Genomic DNA, 19,443 nt, shown 5'->3' on the forward strand with positions numbered 1-19,443 from the left:
TTATTTCGTCCAATAGATCCAAAGATTTGAAAAAGCCCATACATTTACCCGTCCATTGACCCTCCTCTTGAAGAAATCAGGAAAGAAGTGGTCAAAAGTGGACAAAAGAGACAGATTAAAAAAAAACACCAGGTGTAAACAGGAATGCGTCTCCCTCATCTACTTGTGATCCGATCGACCAAAACGCATCTTATTACGAGGTGTAAACAGAGCCTTTGATAAATGACCAATTCATGAATTTGTCTGGAAAGTGACTCTAAATGAAAAAAACAACAACTTCAAACTGTAAACTTGTTTGCCAGCAGCCATAAATACATTATTTAACATGTTTTTACAAGTGAGCGTTCTCATACATTTGTATTGTAAAAGGCATCATATTTTATGAAACAACATATACTTGTTTTATAATATAAAATCACTGTAATGATTATTATTAATAGTTATAAAAACAACTTGTTTATAACAATCTATTATTGGTAATAATATATGTATTTTTCATGTATTTTCTTTTTCCTTTTTAAATAATTAAGAGTAAACGACACTTTGAACCCCCTAAATAAACCTCTCATCACATCTGTTTTGATTAGTACAGTCTGTAGCGACCAGGCTCTGCATTTCCTCAACTGCTGCGCACCAGCCAGACTAAAGCAGTCGATCGCAGAGGCCTCCCCACTGTCTCCCCCCTCTTTGTGTTTATATATGTTTTTTTTAATATTTTTTGAGGGAAACTGTCAAGCCCTATCCCAAAGAACAGGGACCAAAGATCAAAAATAATGTACGCTTTCGTGCGTTTCTTGGAGGACGACATGTGCTATGCGTTACCTGTGTCAGACGTGAAAGATTTCCAGCCTGTGCACAAAAGAGATTTTGATGATCAGAAGGTGTATGTGGTGCTGAGAGGCGCAGGCCATCCTGCCAAAGCACACATCCTCGCCCTGGCAGGTGAGTTCTGTTCTTCTCTTCCTTTTAACTATAATAATAATCTTCATCCATAACAGTGACACGCATGACAAAATGCTTGAAATGTCTTGCCACTTTGATTTGAATCATATTTGCATGTGCATGCACCTCTTATCTGTCTAGCTTTATATTATATTTATGGCGCATGATGAAAAGTTGTCATACAAATCATAATTTTAATTTCACGTGACTTGCATGAACATGTTTTAACACGCATGTATTGTGTTGTTGAGAGAACACTAATGCTGTAACATGAGTGTGTTGATGCGATTAATGGATATGGACGGAGAAGATGTCATAGGTTTGATGTCTTCTTGATGATTCTGGTGTTTTTAGCTCGTCGTGATAGTCGGATTTGTGTAATAGAGATATGCAATCGTGTCTGTGTTTGACAAGCACGACCATTTAAATATTAACTAAGGGAAAGGCGCGACGAAAATGTCTGAAAATAAGTTCATGAAATTAGAAACGAAAGATAAGAGGGTTTTAAAGGCAGAAATAGAGGCTCAGGATGCTAAGCGATTGTTAGCCTGCTGCTAACGCTTCCTTCATTTTTCTCCGGCGCATAAGAGCTTAACAGCTAATAAAATCATCATCACAACACTAACAATCTATCGGAACTTATAAGGATAAGGAAAAGCAGACTCGATAACCAGAAAGTTGTGTATTCAACGTTTTGTTGTGTTTAGCTCAAGCTGCTAGGTTTACTGTCATCACATTAGCTAGCCAGGTAAGGGTTATTTTATGTAACGTTAGTTTTTTTTTTTTACTTTTACGCCCTTCCGTTTGCTTGAAACCTTATGTCAGCATTTTATACTGTTAAATTCTAACTTGTCATCATATTATGTGGTGTTTAAATCAGTGCTGGTGGCAAATCTGTTATGTGACACTTCCTACTTGAGCTCAAGCAGACAGTGAAATCCTTCAGCCACTTTCACTCCTGCCACTCTTCAATCAGGACTAGTTAGATACATTACTAATCTACATGTGTGGCTTAACCTGCTCTTACAACCCTGATCTCGTTAGAGACAGAAGTCTGCCGCCCAGCACAGCTTTCAAATCAGTCTGCAATCTGTTGTGGCCGACCTTGAGGCTCATGTGCCAAACCTGGCCAATGTAAAACTTTTAATGTGTAGTTATTAACAATCGCGATCCCATGTTGATAATTTTCCACTTGGCATGATAAGGGGCAAGGCATGCACATTTATATGGTCCGTCTTCTCCAAGCGGCCTTGGTTTCTTGACACTGCATCACACGCTGACAACTGTGACGACCCCGCCTGTCAAAATCTTATTGATGCTGCAGTCACCGTCGCTTTGCAATGTTAAACGCTCCATTAATAGTTTATTGCAACAATAGCTAGTCATCTGTGTCATTACAAGGTTACTGGGAAACTTCTCCACCAAACTCATAAAATGTTTCTCTTGCTGATGTGTCCTTGTTTTAACCATATCATCATTTTAGATTATAGAGGTGAAATATTATTTGCACCTCCTCTTTTTCAGAAAGCATTGAGGAATTTGAGCACAGTATTATGCAAAAGAAGATGAAAATACCCAAGATGTCGAACAGGAACACAGTGGAGAATCACTTTGGCGAGGAGAGAATGCCCCTAAGACATAAAAAGGTTGGTCTACCCATTTTTAAGATTTGGAGATATAGGCAAGCTTTCTGTTACTGGTCTGGATTTGTAGATGGGAAACATGTGGACAGATTGGGAATGTTTTTTCTGCCGATTTTAAGAGTGTGATTTACAAAATAGGGAAAAAAAGACATTTTTTGAGACATTTTTTGACACTTACAGAATTTGTCCTGACATTTTGAATGTTTCAAGCCAATTTTGTTTAATCTTGCAATTTTAGCAAGAGACCAGAAAGGCCATTTCTTTCATCAGTGGGCTTGCTGTGTTTTTTTTTTAGTGTCCTGACTTTTTAATTGTGCTACCCATGAAGTTTACGACCCAGTTCTGTGTGCTCTTGCAGTTCATACCTTAATTACTTAGTTTGTGTTTCTATTACAATTACTAAACTTGGTGTTTAATATAAACTTGGTGTGTAGGTAATTTCACAGTTTAGCCACTGAGCCAGTGTTACAGTGCATTACATATTACATGAGATTATTTTTTAATTAGTGATGTTTTGGCCCATTGGTGATTGTTTTAGAATTAAAAAGTTGTCGTTTTTTTGTGTGTATTGATGCAGCTGCTCTTCCAGCCATGCTTTAAAAGAGAAGTCACGCTAGACACGCTGGTCTTCCATTCATACCCATGTGAATGCAAGAATATGAGTAGGATTTTGTGAACTGAAGGTTAACTTTGGTGAACTCTGTCCTGCACATTTGGATATTTGCAGCAGATTTAATCTTAACATCAAAGTTTGACCTCGGCACTTCATACAAAAAAATGCTAATTTCAAAAAATCAAAAATGAAAATAATCTATAGCAGACATCCCACCTTTCGAAAACTAATTTATGGGAGATGGCAACAACCACCCCCAACCTATATTATAAAAGAAAATATTATAGGCCGCTATTATATTTATTTGCGTAAGCTGCTTAACACGTGTTCATTCATTCATTCAGTAGTATCCATGCACTGAAAGTGAAAGTGATGTAGTTGAGTGTGGTGAAAAAAGAGCAGAAAGTTTCTACAAAATCTGAAATAGTCAAGTGTTGGTCACAGAAGAATAATTTGAGATATGTGAGAATACCAGGTCAAATGCATGTTGGCTGACTACATGTGATCTGTTCACCGAAAATGCATCTTATACCAGGTGGGAACAATCCTCACTCCTAGACCTTGTGGGAGAGGTGGGACGTCAGATTTAGTACTAAAATATAGAAAATAATAGAATAATGACCACCCCTTAAAAAGACTGTACTGTATTTTGTGAACTGGAAGATCCTTTTTAGGTGTTTAATGGGGTTGGAACTTAACTCTGGAGGAAGGTAGACATCCAAAAGCAAGAAAATGATTTGCATGCCATGTACACTATTTGCACTGGTCAAGATGTGCAATCTTGTGATGCAGGTTCAATCACAGGAACAGCAGCGGCCCAGTTCCAACTCCTCAAAGAGCCTGGCTGCGGTGGTGGCGCGGCTGGAGAGGAACGCAGTCAACTCGTGCACGGAGGGAGAGGAGCTGGACAGACTCACCACAGAGGAAGAGGAAGAGCAGGACGAGGCCGTGGTGCCCCGTGTCCTGTACGAGGAGCTGGTGCACAGCTACCGGCAGCAGGAGGAAGAAATGAGACGTCTGCAGCAGGAACTGGAGCGCACACGCAGGCAGCTGCTGCAGCAGGCCAAAAAGCTGAAGGAGTACGGCAGTCTGCTGACCGAAGTCAAGGAGCTCCGGGATTTCAACCGACGCCTGCAGGACGTCCTGCTCATGAGGCTTGGCAGCGGTAAGATTTGCAACTAAACAACAATATGCATCAAAACTGTTCAACAGATCAAAATTTGACTGTTCTCTGAATCATAGAAATTGTGCATGTGTATATTGACAACTCAGACTGTGTTTGAAAAGGCCTTAGCATTGATTTTCTTATTTGGCTACAAACATGACTCATCCAATCAATTTAAAGTCTTAAAGGGATAGTTCACCCAAAAATGAAAATTATGTCATTAATGACTCACCCTCATGTCGCTCCAAGCCCGTAAGACCTCTGATAACAGAGCGCAGTCGTTAAATAACAAGTCTAGGCTGCTAGTGAGTCTCTGTGATGAGTCTGCCTGAAAATGTGTTTTCGAGAACGCCCAAAATGTCCGGGATTTGGCTTTTGCGTTCTACAGTCGCCATTCTTTATGTTTAATGTGGCGAGCAGGACGAGTGAGGGCCGCGGGAGAACGGTGTGATTACCAATGAGCGACACCTGTGAGACGCCCCGGTCTCGTATCTCTCACGGATGACCGAGGATTTTCTTAGCAATGTTAAAACGCACATCAACCGATCATTTGTTTAGCATTCATGTAAACACTACATCCAGATTCACCAATCAGAATCAATTCAGTTAGATTGAACAAAAACTGTACATGTAATCAGTGAATGGCAACTGCAGAAACCAAAAGCTAAATCACGGACATCGACGGTCAGATATGTCTGGGAAAAAGAGGATGGTAACCCCTACTACTCAGCTTTCTCCACAGAACAAGAGCCTGCTAGCTTAGCTTTCAGAAAAAAAGATGTCTGACACTGTGTACATTCTGTGAGTGAGATCCCACAATTGTCATTTTTTGGGTGATCTAACCCTTTAAATGTCTGTTTAAGTGCTTGCTACACAACGTAATGTTACCTTTTAAATTTATGTTTTTTTAAGACCTTTGTAGAGCTTTTTTTCGTTACTACAAAAGCAGCAATGGCTAGTCAGCTTTTAGGAGGCTTTAGTGAGTGCAGCATTTAGTTTCCAATTAAATTAAGAATGAATATCTTCAGACAGCAATTTAAAGGGATAGTGCAACCAAAAATGTACATTTTGTCATTACTTACATTACTACATTACATTACTAAGTGTTTCCAAACCTGTATGAGTTCCTTTCTTCTGTTCAACACAAGAAAATATATAAAAAATGAAATGGTGGTACCCACAGACAACAGCACCTATTGACTTCCATAGTAGGAAAAAATACTCTGGAAGTCAATGGGTGCCGTCAACTGAACAACATGAGGATGAGTAAAGGATGAAAAATTTTTCATTTTTGGGTGAACTATCCCTTTAAATATATTCTTGTATAATTTTAGGGCTGTCAGTCAATTAGAATATCCTTGATTAATGTGATAATTATTTAGCATATCAAGTACTTAATTATTATTCAGCATATCAGGTAATTAATTATGTCATGTAATTGTTATTAATTAATCAAATTAATCACACACATCAATATTTGCAGAGAAAACCCCCAAAAAGAAGATAATTCAGAGACTGGTGGATGAAAGCATTGAGTAGACATTACAAAAAAAGTGACTTTATACGTTATTATATTGTATTACTTGGTATTTTAATGTCATTAAACATTATGTCTATCAATGGTTCTCCACAGCAATCCATTTTGCAATCCATGGGATGTTTAAAACAATTGTTTAATTATTTGTATATGGAAATGTGCTAGACTGTCTTTTTTCAGCATCTATTTATAATTAACTACTACTAAATTAGCATGTTAAATTGGCAGCCTTAATAATTTAACATTTTATTTGATGTTCCACATATATCTGAGCTGCAGGGACTGATTACTACTCAGATGAAGACTAAAGTACAGGCTGCTTAAAGAGGACATAGTGTCCAGAGCGGTCCGGCCAGTGTCCCAGCCAGCTGGGCTGTGTGTGTGTGTGTGATTGGTGGGGAAACAGACTGTGGTCTGGAGCAAGCTGGTGGAGCAGGCTGAAGATTAGACCGGCCAGGGCTCTTTAGGGTCAGACATGCAGAGCGCTGACTGCTATTAAAACTCAACAGATACATTAGAGCTTAGTGCGGCCAGCCACCAAGCCAGCTTACTGAGCTAAAATGACCCGGTTGTCTTGAGGCACAGGAGAGCCATGTTTTAGGCAGCGCTCCAAAGAGAGGTGCCAGGACTTACTGCAGCCACACTGGACTTAATTCAAAACTGTCATTAGAGAGCAGGAAGCGTCTGTCTTCAACACTTTCTCAGGATTACACTCATCTACACTCTCTGGTTAAATTGTGCTTTGCTTTGCTTCATACAGAACCGATGCATGACAATGGCACACAGACAATCAAAGCAGAGGTGGTAGAGCCGATCAGTGAACCACAGGAGACGTGTCAAGAGGAAGCCAACACTAGCTCCACCCACTCCCACTCCCCATCCCCGAGAACCGTCTACACCTTCAATGATGGAAAAGTATGTACTCCTGTGTGTTTTCTATTGCAACTGCTTCTCAATCATACCAAAAATCCACGTCCATTCTCACTTTATCTGTTTATCAGCAAAGTAGCCCAGTAGTCACCACATATTACATTTATAACTTGACAAAATATTTTTATTTAAAATAATTTAAGAATTGTGTTAATTGTGATGAGATTTTCCAGGGCTATGGAAGTTGCCGTCATTGATATTTACTTTATGGGTGTAGGCGTTATGTCACGCTATCATGATAGAAAAGGGGACTTGACTTCAGCCATTACTTCATTCAGGCAGTAATCCAGCCACTCTTTTAAGCTGTTGTGTAAACGGGACAATTCAGTGATGTTCCTCGTGTTAGTGTGATTTAGTGTTTCTTTGAATGTTTTGCAGTGGTTCGGTTTGTCTAATTGACTAGCGAGATCCTTTCTACAACCATTCCCCCGTCAGTCTCAAAGGGCCTTTTAACCAGAACGCGTGCTGTGATTTTGAGCCCTGTTAGCAGACACCGGGTCCGCATTTTGCGTTCTTCCGCCTGCCTTGCATGACAGGGGGGAATTTGTGCTACATGCTGAAAGGGTTCTCAGTTCAAGCGTGAAGAACAAAAGCAAATTAGGCCCCTTAAACATACGCACACATATCCGACATTAATTATTTGTACCATAGGAATTGCCCTGAGTGACAGGTAGCTGTAGGAAAGCAAATCTCCTCTAAGTTAAGAGCAGTGAAAAGCTTGTCTGCTCGACCAGGGCCAAAAGCACATTAGTTGCATTGGGGAAAAGCCGCTGGATTGGAGCCCGAAGACTGCTCAGGGTGACAAAGCAGAAGGCGCATTACCTCAGCTGTTACTCACCAGCTGCCCATCAATCCACCTGATGGCTTGTTGGGCCGTGTCCTCCACAGTGTGGCTTAAAAGTCAACACTCTGGTCTGGCATCTGTCAAAACACATTACTGCATTTAATGAACCCAGACACCTCGCCACTGAATTCATGTGTGACTCGTCTCTCATATGTGGTGATCGGTTCCTAGATCTCAGAGGGTGGAGAAAGTATGTAGAGTCCCTTGGTGCAAGATTAAATGACTCAAACCACCTGGATCTTCACTTGTTTCTACCGTCTTGGAAAACTGGTCATTTTTCTAGTTATGCTTTGCTTTAAAATATTTCATCAGCCAATTATTTCTCTTGAATAGAGTAAAACAAAGCTTGCAAACATTTGGAAAGGTCATGGAAATTCATTGGTTTATTTTTTTTTGGAGGAGTTCCCCCTGGATTTTGTGTTCTGCAGTGAGGACCATCTTGATTTTTTTTGGCCAGAGGCTAAAGACTACAGTCAGTAGTAGTGGCTGTCCCACATGTTCTCAACCCGCCCATAGAGGGTGGGATCTCACTCACAGAATGTACACATAAGCCACTTTCACACAGAGATTCCGGAAAATACACGGATAATGTCCCGGGATTGTTTGATTTCGGTTCATTCACACTTCCAGTGATTTGCCAGGATCTGTGAGTGCGCTCACACACAACCCGTAAAAATCCCGGGAAGACGCATGACGTCAGGATGAGACGTTGACGTATGCGTCGAAATCATGTGCACGCGCATACCGTTCCACAAAGCTGGTGAACGATCTCTAAGCTTCAGCGCGGATAGTGAGGAGCTCCTGGTCTCTGCTTGTTCCAGTTTGCAGACATTTGTTCGTCCTTTCTTTGTTGATGACGAACACAATCTGTCTTCTAAGAGCAACAGAGTCACGCGATGGCACGAGCGTCATCACTATGACACACCCCTTACGGCATTGGTCCTGGCTTTTGTTCACACAGCGCGCGTTTCGGGACTGATTCCGGCAATGTTACTAGTCTCCAACCCGGCATCAATCCTGGGTCGTGTTTGCGTTCACACAGAAGGCGTTCTGGCAATTTCCCGGGATCATCTCGCTGTGTGAAAGGGGCTATAGTGTCAGATCTTTTTCATAAGATGTAATCAATTTTTTATATAATCAATTTTATATATATAATCAATTTTTTGTTGATTTTACGTCCTAGCTTATCAGCAAGGTTTGTGTAAACCTACGAGCAGAACTGTTCACTGGTACACAAACTACTGTTAACAAGCTTGAATTACACAGAATCTTGCGTGTCATCCTCCATAAACAGAGTTGTTTAATTCATTGTGAAAGAAAGGCTACCATGTCTCAGACACACTTTGGGGAATTGACCACATGGCACTTAAGTGGCAGAACGTGAAAGCAAAATCTTGTCTGTGACAGTGTGTGTATGCTGCATATTTGAAGAAAAGCGTCTCTCTCTTGCAGGTGCACTTGGGTGGAGGGATTTGGGTGGAGGAGGAGAAGTGGCACCAGCTACAGCGGACACAGGGAGACTCGAAATTCACCAAAAACCTGGCGGTGATGATCTGGGGCACGGAAACCCTGAAGAACCGCAGCGTCACTGGCGTCGCTACGAAGAAAAAGAAAGATGCCTTGCCCAAACCACCACTCTCACCAAGCAAGCTCAAAATCGTCCGAGGTTAACACGCTACCTTTCATTAGAATTACTTTTTTATTATTATTAGTAAAATAAAATTAAAGATTAGGTTGGAATTAGACTTCTGGGTTTGCTGATGAAAATTTTACCATTCTGAGATTTGTTCATGCTGACCAAATGTTAGCTCTCAAGACCAATAACCAAGATTTTAATTTCACAGCTGAAACTAATATGGTATAGAACCTCATTTGAATATTTAAATGTTAATATTTTAATAAACATATGTAACATTGTTACATTATAAAAAATATATATATATATAAATATTATATATTTTTCAAGTGAATATTCAAGTAAACCATCATGAATAAGGAGTAAAGGAACATTTTTTTTCTGGTCTACTTTTTTGTTCCAGAGTGTCTGTACGACCGCGTGTCTCAAGAAACAGCCGACAGCGCAGAGATCACCCAGCGATTATCCAAAGTGAATAAATACATCTGCGAAAAGATTATGGATATCAACAAATCTATCAAGAACGAGGAACGGCGAGAGTCCAAGCTTCTCATCCAACAGACAGTGAAGATGGAGAACTTCCCCTATGACGGCCTGTAGGGGGCGCTAAAGTTGTCACCATAGCTCATTCTACTCCTCAAGGACTTCTGGTGGAGAAGGTGCACGTAATCACCGGCGCTGCCAATTGAGATTTCCACTGATGCCCCTCTCAGTCTTTTCCTCTCGCAGACCCTGTTTTACAACCTGTCTGACAGTTTTACCTCGCTCCACACTGCCTTAGCATTCCTGTGTGCATTCTGTGAGTGAATGGGGCGGGTTTTTGTAAGCTTTGAAGGGGATCTCGGGGTGGGTCAGATGTTACGCGTGATAGACAGGAGCGATCCTTTAAATCGTGTGCGAGTAAAATGTGTTTGGCACATCAGCTTGTGTTCTGTGTCAGAACATTTCCTAAAGTACTAAAGAGGTTTCCCTTGTCATAAATGCTGGCTTAGAGTCGGAGTCTTAAGGGGAGGTAGGTCACTTCAGTGGGACCATCTGCTAAAGGTACTTAACATAAAGAGTTGCACTTTTAAACAGGGTCACACCCTGCGTCGTCTTAATGAACGATTGATTTAATTAATCAATCTAGGCCTAATTGCTCCTGTTAATTGCTTTCCTGAGATGACTACTGATGGTCCGTTCTTGTTTTTGATGGTTGTTAGGGGTGGAGAGGTCCCATGTAGTCGGTGATTCTGGAAGACGGATTAACGGTGTTTCTTTGGAGTCCCATCCAGGTGAATAAATATTTGTTTAAAGTTCAATTTAGACTTGTTTTCGCTTTTAGGCGATAGTCCTGTTGGGAAATTCTTGCACGTTCGGAAGTCATAATTACGATGGCATGTTTTTAAAGGATTTATACTACGCTTCAAAAGTTTAGGGTCGGTAGTTTTTTTATTTATTTTATTACGTTTTTGAAAGAAGTCTCTTATGCTCACCAAGGTTGCAGTTATTTGATCAAAAATGCATGTGAAATTTTATTACAATTTTAAATAACTTTTCTATTTTAATATATCTTAACTTCAAATGTATTCCTGTGATGGAATAGAATGTTAAAAAGAACAGCATTTATTTGAAATATACATCTTTTGTAACATTGTAAATGTCTTTACTGTCACTTTTGATTCATTTAATGCATCCTTGTCGAATATAAGAATTAATTTCTTAAAGAAATCCGTCCTTAAACTTTTCAACAGCGGTGTATATTTTAACAAAATTCGTTGTTGTGTTAAGGGGCCCAAAATAGAAGAGAGTATTTTAATGTGATATGTTTAAGTATAGTTGAATTCTTATACCCTTCTAAGGTCTCTTGTTGTGTACAAAGTTCAGTAAAAATGGCGTAAAGTATAAAATAAGATTCTTGTAAACAACAAAAGCACATCCAAGTTGATTTCAGTGAACTTGATAGACTAGCCATCGGACAAGAGTTATTGTATTATCGGGTCTACAGAGATGGAGACCACCTAAGACCTTTTACCAGCTGTAAATTGCACTTGGGACGGAGGGTAAGTGGAAATCAGAGCTGGGCTGCAGGGCCTTCTTCCAGCTGGCAATCATTGGGAACTGTGTTCTCCGTTTTATAGCAAGCTGTGATTGTAATATGAGCTGATATTGCTTTAACTGCACTTTGGTGTGTGAGTGTGGAGAGATGCCAGGTGCCGTGTGCGGACGTGGGGTAAAACTGTCAGCAGTGCTCGGGCGGGGGGGTAGAGGGGTTACACATTAGCCTCATTCCTCTGGTCACGCCAACAGCAGAGTCTCTGCTCCAGCCCACCTGTAGAGGGCGCACTCATCGGGGGGAGAAATAAGATATCGTGACAACTTACAAGAGCCATGCCATCCACACTTTAGTCCTTTGTCTCTCCTTGTCGTCTTTATTTTCATCACGAACAGTTCATGTGGCTTGTCGGCGTAACAAAAGAAAGAAAAACGAGCCTTTAGCAGATTTGGGTTCTTGACTGTGATGCCATATCGCTTACTGTGAATTAACCACAGATCTGCCACGCAAAAGCCTCCCCGTTTTAATTTTTTTAATAAATCGAGTACATTTATTAGGGGAGAGAAAATGTCGGTGTACATTTGGAATATATTCTCATGTTTTTGAACATGTTATTGTTTGCATCCAGGCTGCACCTTATCTCACTAAGCTTCTGGTTCAGAATCGAGTCAGACAATGTTGTAATTCTGTCTTTATCTTTGCTGGTTCATACTGTATGTAGTTTATAATCATTTCTACTTTTACAGTGTATATGTGATGTTTCGCTATTAATGTAGATGCTGGGTAATCACATTTCTAAAAGAATCCAGGGCTCTTCACGAATACATCATCTGTAATGACAGAAACCCATATCTTAAATTGATACATGGACGTTTTTACCGCAGGTATCTCAATGCTTCAAGAACTTCAATTTACGAATTTCACCTCACTGTGAGTCATTTGTTACAGATCAGAGTCATTTCCGTCGAGAGGCAGTCGTTGCCCTCCTTTTTCCGTTCTGAGGGAGTCATTGTCCATCTTCAACAACGTAGCACTTTAATCCTAAGGACAGGAAAAAAAGTATAAAAACTCATCAATGTTGGCTGATTTGTTGTGGTTTACGCAAGCCAATTTAAAAGTCAACATAAATATTTTACAACGCTTGTGAAAAGATTCACAGGAAATCAGCTATCAGTTTTCTGCCACTCAATAGCAGTTTAGCGGTCGTTTGTTTCTCATTCTTTCGAGCCTATGAAAGCGATTCCTTTCTTTCTTTCTTACAGCGATGTACCTCCAATATGTCAAGGTAATTACGCGAGAGGACAGATTGTAATAAGGTTCTTTTGTTCCACTGAATGTCTTTCTCTTCTTTTTTTTTTCTGTAGATATTCCCTGTATTGTGTGATATGTATTGCCACACTCTTTGAATATTTGATGTTCCCTAATGAGCGTATACGTACTGTGCAGGTATACTGGAAAATGACAGCTTTAGGTGCGTCGAGGTTGAATGAAAGCCAAACTATATCATCTGTCCATGTGGTCATCATACTTTCTATGTGGAGATTTGCCTTGAAAAAGACTCCAGCGTTATGTATATCTCTCTTGCTTTGTTTTTTGTCTCGCAGCTGCGCCGAGACCGAATTCGGGCACGGCGGGCCTTCAGATCCGAGGAAAATTAAAAATTTAAAGTTTCTTTAGTTGTGAGATCAAACCAGTGAATCCCATCAGGGAAAATCCGACTTTTAGATACAATCATGTACAGTATTTATAGGCTAAAAGGCTACAAAAGCGACGCAGTAGCCTCGCGGAGACTGTCTTTTTTCTTCTGGGAGACTGTGTTGAGGCTGGTGCCTATGCTTTTCAGTGGCTGTGTAATGGCGGTGCTTAGCTTTGAGCTGGTCTGTGCCTCTGGAAAATGACGAGTCCAGAGCAAAGCGCATGAGGGATCAACATATCATCTGAGTTGTCCTTGGCATATTGTGTTGGAGACGTTTTGTCATGGCATCTGAATGTGTGTTGGAGGTTTGTGTTGTTCTGTTGAAAATAAGCCAAAGTGGAATCTCAGCAACGGACAGTTCGTGATCAGTCTTATAAATATGAACTTGCACAAAAACATCCCCTGCTAAGTTTTTCCACAGTTTCCTAAGCTAAAGAAACAGGAAAGTAGGCGGAATTTATTTTTGACTTTTTAAGGTGTTGCTGTGCTGTCGACAACTTCATTGTCTGATTTATGTTGTTTTCTGTTCCGTATCAAGAGCATTAAGCTTTAGATGGATATGGCTATATTGTTCAGATTGAAACGTGTTCAATCATTTATTTCTTCATTCCTTTATGATGCCAAAAAAAAAAAAAAGAAAAACTAGATTTGAGGACATTTTTCGGGGAGAAAATAGTTGATCGCTCCTGCCTGCTTCACTAACCCACATGCTGAGATTGTCAATCAAATGCTGAGGACCCGCCCACATGCCACAGCAATTTCCGAAAACTGCCCAGTAATCCGCTATCGCAAGAACAGCAACTTTTTTCATGGTTACATTTACAATAAAGGTCCCTACTCAGAGTCATTCTTGTATAACAAACAATATTCTCAGCTCTACTAGTGAAAGAAATGTATTTTTGATAAAACACAAGTTCAGGTTATTCTTAGGCTGAAAACAAGCATGTAGAGTCACAGTCCTACCTCATTCCCGATCATCATCATCGTCTGTCTGTGTCCCAGGACAGTCTCGCTATCCTCATACCTCATTCAGAGATATAAATCAGTCTATATGGTGATGTTGTTTAACTCTCTGTCTCTGTGGCAGTAGAAAGCGTTTGGTTTTTCGTTTCCTTGCAGTAATTTCAGTTTTATCCCATTGATGGTGCTACAGCAGGCGTGGGTTGTCTACTCTGTGTTACTTACCTCAGATGGTGCTAATTTTTCTACTTTTCTGGAGGTCGTTCCGCTTTGCATGGATACAACTGGTTAATGTTACTTTTATAGCAGCAGGAATTTTGGGATAAAAACAAAGCATCAGATAAACTCTTAAGAATTGCATTCAGCACACATCGCAAAGATTTAGTTTTTAATTTTTGAAATAAGACATACCTCTCTTAACTAATTACCTCACATACTCTGTTCCAATTTAACAGAATATTAAATAGCGTGCACGCAGGATCTATCCATGGCCATATAACCTTGACTTTATCGTACAATACGAACCTGATGCTGGAGTAAGAAACTTCTAAATCATACTGGGCAGTTGACTCTCACAGCAATGCGGTCCTCAGCAGTTAATGTGAAAGTCAATCCCACTGTAGAATTACAGTGCAACTAACATGGTAGTCTTACATTTGATGGTGGTGGTGGTGGTGACATTGTGCAGTATGCTAACTGTAGAGGGTTTTCTTAACTTACCAAAGTGGGTCCCTCCCAAAGAAACTTTGTTGTTGTCATTGAGAACTGTTTGAAAACAAAGTGTGCATTTTAGTTCAGCAAAAAGCATCTTGAAAAATACGGGTGTGTCAAGCGACTGGCGCTCAGCAGAACGTAAATTAGTCCGTCCACACAAATCCATTCAGCCGCTTTTTTTCTGTGAAATGATATATGAATGCGGGCAGTTGATTCATTGAGTGTGTACTGTGCGAGCTGAAGGCAAATTGTGTGACTTTTGCTAGCGAACACTTTCCAGTCGAGACGTTTTTGATGATTCTGTGTCATGTGAAGCTCAACTGACCTCAAGACCAGACAATGAGTTCAGAAATTTATAGTATTGCATTTAAATCTGATTTTCATTTCACGTTTTGTGTCTTTTATCATGTCTTTGTCATCTCTTCATTCTTGCTGCTGAATAAATATCTAGAAACATATATATATATATGTATGTGTATATATATGTATGAATCAATTTTTTTCTGGAAAGTCGTTGATTGGGAATGTTGGATGAAATAACTGTGAACATGCTCTCTTTCAGGTCTGCGTTTGTGGGTGGTTGTGGGTATTTTCTTTTGATATGGTCACTGGTTAGTGGTTAGTATTGGTTTTACCATGGAGTCAGTGGGATCTTCCTGCTCACAACAGTCCCTGTTCCCCATCCGTTAGGTCTGCTTTACTTGCACACAGATCAAGCCTAAGCCTGGACTAAAAAGACTCTCGGTGGAGAATTTTTATTCATACTGTGTTTTTAGGCCTAACCCGGCTTAATTTCTGCTAAACTCGGCCTCACTGCAGCTTGTGTCTGACTCCACGGGGACTCAAACGGTGAACAAGGGTAAAAAGGCAATGGAAAGCGAAATCAAATGTTCTATGTGAACCAGTTGCACTCTTTCCTGTGCGAAGCTGGTTTCGCCGGTTAACATCAGTCGTGTGTGCGTGTGGGTTTATGCGCGTGTGTGCTGCGGTCTCTTGTTCAATGTACAGATCAACAGAATAAATTCAGACTTTTATTCTACAAACAAACCCTGTCAGTGTGAGCTGTTTTCTTTTTCACCAAAAATTCATTGGAATGATTCAAGACAAGTTTGAAGTTTCCTCAGCATATTGAGTAATTCACTTATGAACATTCTAAGAAAAGGGGAGTGTTAAACGTCAGCAGCCGGCACTGTTTGCCATCTATATGAAGTGTATAATCTGGATTCTGGAAGATCAGCCAGCCCCATCCTGTGTCCTTGACTTGATTGGACACAGACACGCACATTCACAGGAGGGATGTGATGTTTGTGTTTGATGTGTGGGGTTGAGGTGAGAGAGACTGCGAATGGGTTCAGGATTAAAAGCAAGATTGATCTGAGTGTCAGAGAAAGATAAGCACACTGGCCTGTCTGAGTTATTGAGGAGGTGTGACATTGATATCAGACCACACACATACTCAAAAGTTCAGGTTGCACTGAGCTCTTGTAATAAATGAGAACGTCAAAAACCTATTCTAATATTAAATGAGCAATTAGACCCGGGTGATGGAGTTGGAATCGCCAGCTTGCTGGAAACTTTCCTGTTTTCCCAGGATCTCAAAGATCTTTCATAGATCCTTAAAACGCTTTCGACTTAACAGACTAGCAAATATCTGTCATGGAGATAACAGTCTGTAGTCTTCCTTTACTATTTAACGCTTCCACTACTCTCTCGCTCTCGACTCTTTTCAAACTGCTAAGCACTTTTCTGCCAAATGTTATTGCCTACCTATGCAGTCTCTCTCTCTCTCTCTCTGTATTTCTCGCTCGCTCCCATCAGCCCAAGGGGACTGCTGAATGTCATTAAAAATAACAGTATCCACATGACTGTAATATTTTGCAGTGGTGTTATTGACAGAGAGATGATTTAGGGCAGTAATGATGGATTGAGCTGGGCGTCAGGGCCGGCACATGCAGAGACGTGTGTTCACTGCAGAGTGAATCGCTCTATTTCATTGCATTGGATTTTTCACCCTCAAGAAGAAAAAGTACAGAAAACTCTGTGTGTTTTCTTATCTTGTTTATCTCTGTTGGTTAGATTTGAGATAGGGTTTTTCAGCTACTCTCTAGACAGTAGAAAGGGAGTTATGGGATTGAGACATGGCATGCTGGTCAGACTTTAGATTAAGGTGCAATTCTCACTATTAACTACTACTTTTGATTCAATAAACTCATAATTAATGCTTTGTAATAGTTTGTAAGGTAGTTGTTACGTTTAGGTATTGGGTAGGATTGGGGATGTGTATGTGCTTTAGAAGTACTAATAAACAGCCAATATCCTAATAATATGCATCTTAAAGGGATAGTTCACCCAAAAAAGGAAAATTCTGTCCGTTTTTACTCAACCTCATGTTGTTCCAACCCCGTAAGACCTTCGTTCATCTTTGGAACACAAATTAAGATATTTTTGATAATCTGAGAGCTGGATCACTCCTCCATAGGCTTCTTGAGGGATTGAAACTTGTTCCCTGAAAAGTTATTAAAGACATCGTTAAAATAGTCCAAGTGACTACAGTGGCTCAATCCTAAGTTTATCCAGCGACGAAAATACTTCTTATGCGCAAAAAACAAAAATGACGACTTTATTCAACTATTAATTTCCTTCTCTGTGGGCCTCGAGTGAGTTCACTAGTGTAACACTGTAAGCTTCTGTTGTTGTACGTCACACGCATCACACACATGACCAGCGTTGGCCAATAGTGAGCCTACATGTTTCATAGCTCTACACTATCACTAACTGACTAGAGGCGCACAGAGAAGGAAATTAATACTTGAATAAAGTCGTTATTTAGGTTTGTTTTTGCGCTCAAAAAGTATTCTCTTCGCTTGATAAACTTAAGATTTAGCCACTTGGACTATTTTAACAATGTCTTTAATAACTTTTCGGGGATGGCAAGTTTCAATCCCTTAAGAAGCCTGTGGACTAGCATGGAGGAGTGAACCAGCTCTCAGATTTCATCAATAATATCTTAATTCGTGTTCCAAAGATGAATGAAGGTCTTACGGGGTTGGAACAACATGAGGGTGAGTAAAAACTGACAGAACTTTAATTTTGGGGTGAACTATCCCTTTAATAAACCACTAGTGAGAATTGAATCCTGTTACCGACATGCCTTATTCAAACTCATACCTGTTTTTTTTTTTTTTTTTATAAAAATGTTAGTCATTTTTGTACTTCATACAACTTCGTTTAATATTCACGGCCATTAACACTCCCACACATACAGCTGTGCTGACACAAAAACTGACTTGCAATATTTAAATTGTTAAATTGTGGTTTGTGAAAGTGTGGTCAGAATGATTTTCACATCATTTTGTAGTAAAAATTCTATCTTATAAGAATGGTAACTCAAAAGTCTTGTGCGATTCAGTATTTGTTAAATGGCATTATTGCGGTGAATTTTTAATTTTTTTTCCTAAAACATACTAACCACACTTTTTTTTTCTATAAAATGCAAACATGTACATCCATTTTGCTCACATATTATTGTAGCAGAGTTTGTACTGAACTCAGCATAATTATATGTTGGCCAATGGTATGTTGTAAGTAACTGAAATAAGCATAAATGTTAGGGCATGTCAAAACATCTCAAGGGCCCCAAAAACACCTCAGACCCCAGAGGGTTAAGTTATTTAAGTTTTTCTTATTTATTTCTGCTTCATTTCAATTGTACCAAAAGCAATTTTCGTATAGTACACTGTAATCGCAGTCAACCCCCCCCCCCCCCCTTAACATCTCTTTCTTGATTCATCGTTTCATCCGGCTTTAAATATTTAAAACCGTTATAACCAAAATTGTATTCAAATTGCAGAATGACTTTTCTAACCGAAATGATAAGATGCCAATTACTAAATTAAACATAATCAGGTTATGTGACAACACAAGATACCGTTTAAAAGCTGTAAACATCCTATAGAATTCAGTTGGCATTATGCTCTGAAGAGATACAGTATATTATGAAATCTCTGCTGATCCTTAATGCTGGATTTCCCAGAGATCCCTGAGTGAGTAGCTGGGAAGTGGACGATGAGATGAGGGAGTGAGATAGTACGAAGAAAGATGAGGGGAGGGGCCTATGAGAGACATCTGTGATTGGCACTTATGAAATGTGCTTGTTGTCACATCACCGAAAACCCCGATGACCCTGAGCGCTATTTTATTGTATCCAGCCGCGGTGACAGCGGACCAGGGATGGGCGGCAGATGCGCGCTGCTGGGCGGGGGGGGGGGGGGGGGGGGGGTTCTTTAATCAGGGCCCGCTTCCAAGACGATGTCCATCACGGCTTTCATTGATGTGCTGTCACAGAGGCGCTGCCGTCAGCAGCAGGGCTTCACACATCATCCTTTACCTGCAGCTCAGCACTCCACTCGTCATCCTTTAGCAGCGGGAGCGTGCGATTGGGCGGCCGGTGGGACAAACGCTGTCACCGAAGGGGGGCTGGAGTGATGGAAGCAGAAGGGAATAGGAAATGTGTGGAGATGAATAGAACTGTTTAGAATTCCACAAGTGATGACAATAAACCGGTGAGCTTTGCGAGAGGAGCAGTGCGACGTTTGCGTCCAAACCAACAGAGCATTTAATACAATGAAGCATATGGAGGCATGTCAGTGACAGTTCACAACTTCACACACTCGCACTCACTCGTCCCAGCTTTTTGATTTACATGAACACAAAAGCCTAGAGGGAGAA

General features: G+C 40.3%; 2 protein-coding genes across 3 annotated transcripts in view; both read left to right on the forward strand.

The window, feature by feature from the left end:
- agbl4 (AGBL carboxypeptidase 4) overlaps positions 1–19,443 on the forward strand; it is a 328,580-nt gene that overhangs the window by 237,866 nt on the left and 71,271 nt on the right. The gene's annotated exons all lie outside the window — the stretch shown is intronic.
- Positions 547–15,762, forward strand: bend5 (BEN domain containing 5). Of its 2 annotated transcripts, none has more exons than XM_039675446.2 (6): positions 547–942; positions 2,467–2,588; positions 3,991–4,363; positions 6,661–6,815; positions 9,127–9,340; positions 9,714–15,762. In XM_039675446.2, exons 1-6 carry the CDS (start codon positions 774–776, stop codon positions 9,908–9,910), a joined length of 1,230 nt encoding a protein of 409 aa, XP_039531380.1. In that variant the 5' UTR covers positions 547–773; the 3' UTR covers positions 9,911–15,762. The 2 variants fall into 2 exon arrangements, with proteins under 2 accessions (XP_039531380.1, XP_039531389.1); XM_039675455.2 differs by lacking the exon at positions 547–942 and adding an exon at positions 1,018–1,690.

This window comes from Pimephales promelas, chromosome 14 (assembly GCF_988280905.1).
Source record: "Pimephales promelas chromosome 14, fPimPro1.hap1.1, whole genome shotgun sequence".
Taxonomy (NCBI): Eukaryota; Metazoa; Chordata; class Actinopteri; order Cypriniformes; family Leuciscidae; genus Pimephales; species Pimephales promelas.

Bases quoted from the DNA above. Each gene is read 5' to 3' on its own strand.
- bend5 (XM_039675446.2), top strand. From the start codon at position 774: ATGTACGCTTTCGTGCGTTTCTTGGAGGACGACATGTGCTATGCGTTA. The intron at 4,364-6,660 runs GTAAGATTTGCA...TGCTTCATACAG, and splicing joins GCTCATGAGGCTTGGCAGCG to AACCGATGCATGACAATGGC. The intron at 9,341-9,713 runs GTTAACACGCTA...TTTTTGTTCCAG, and splicing joins CAAGCTCAAAATCGTCCGAG to AGTGTCTGTACGACCGCGTG.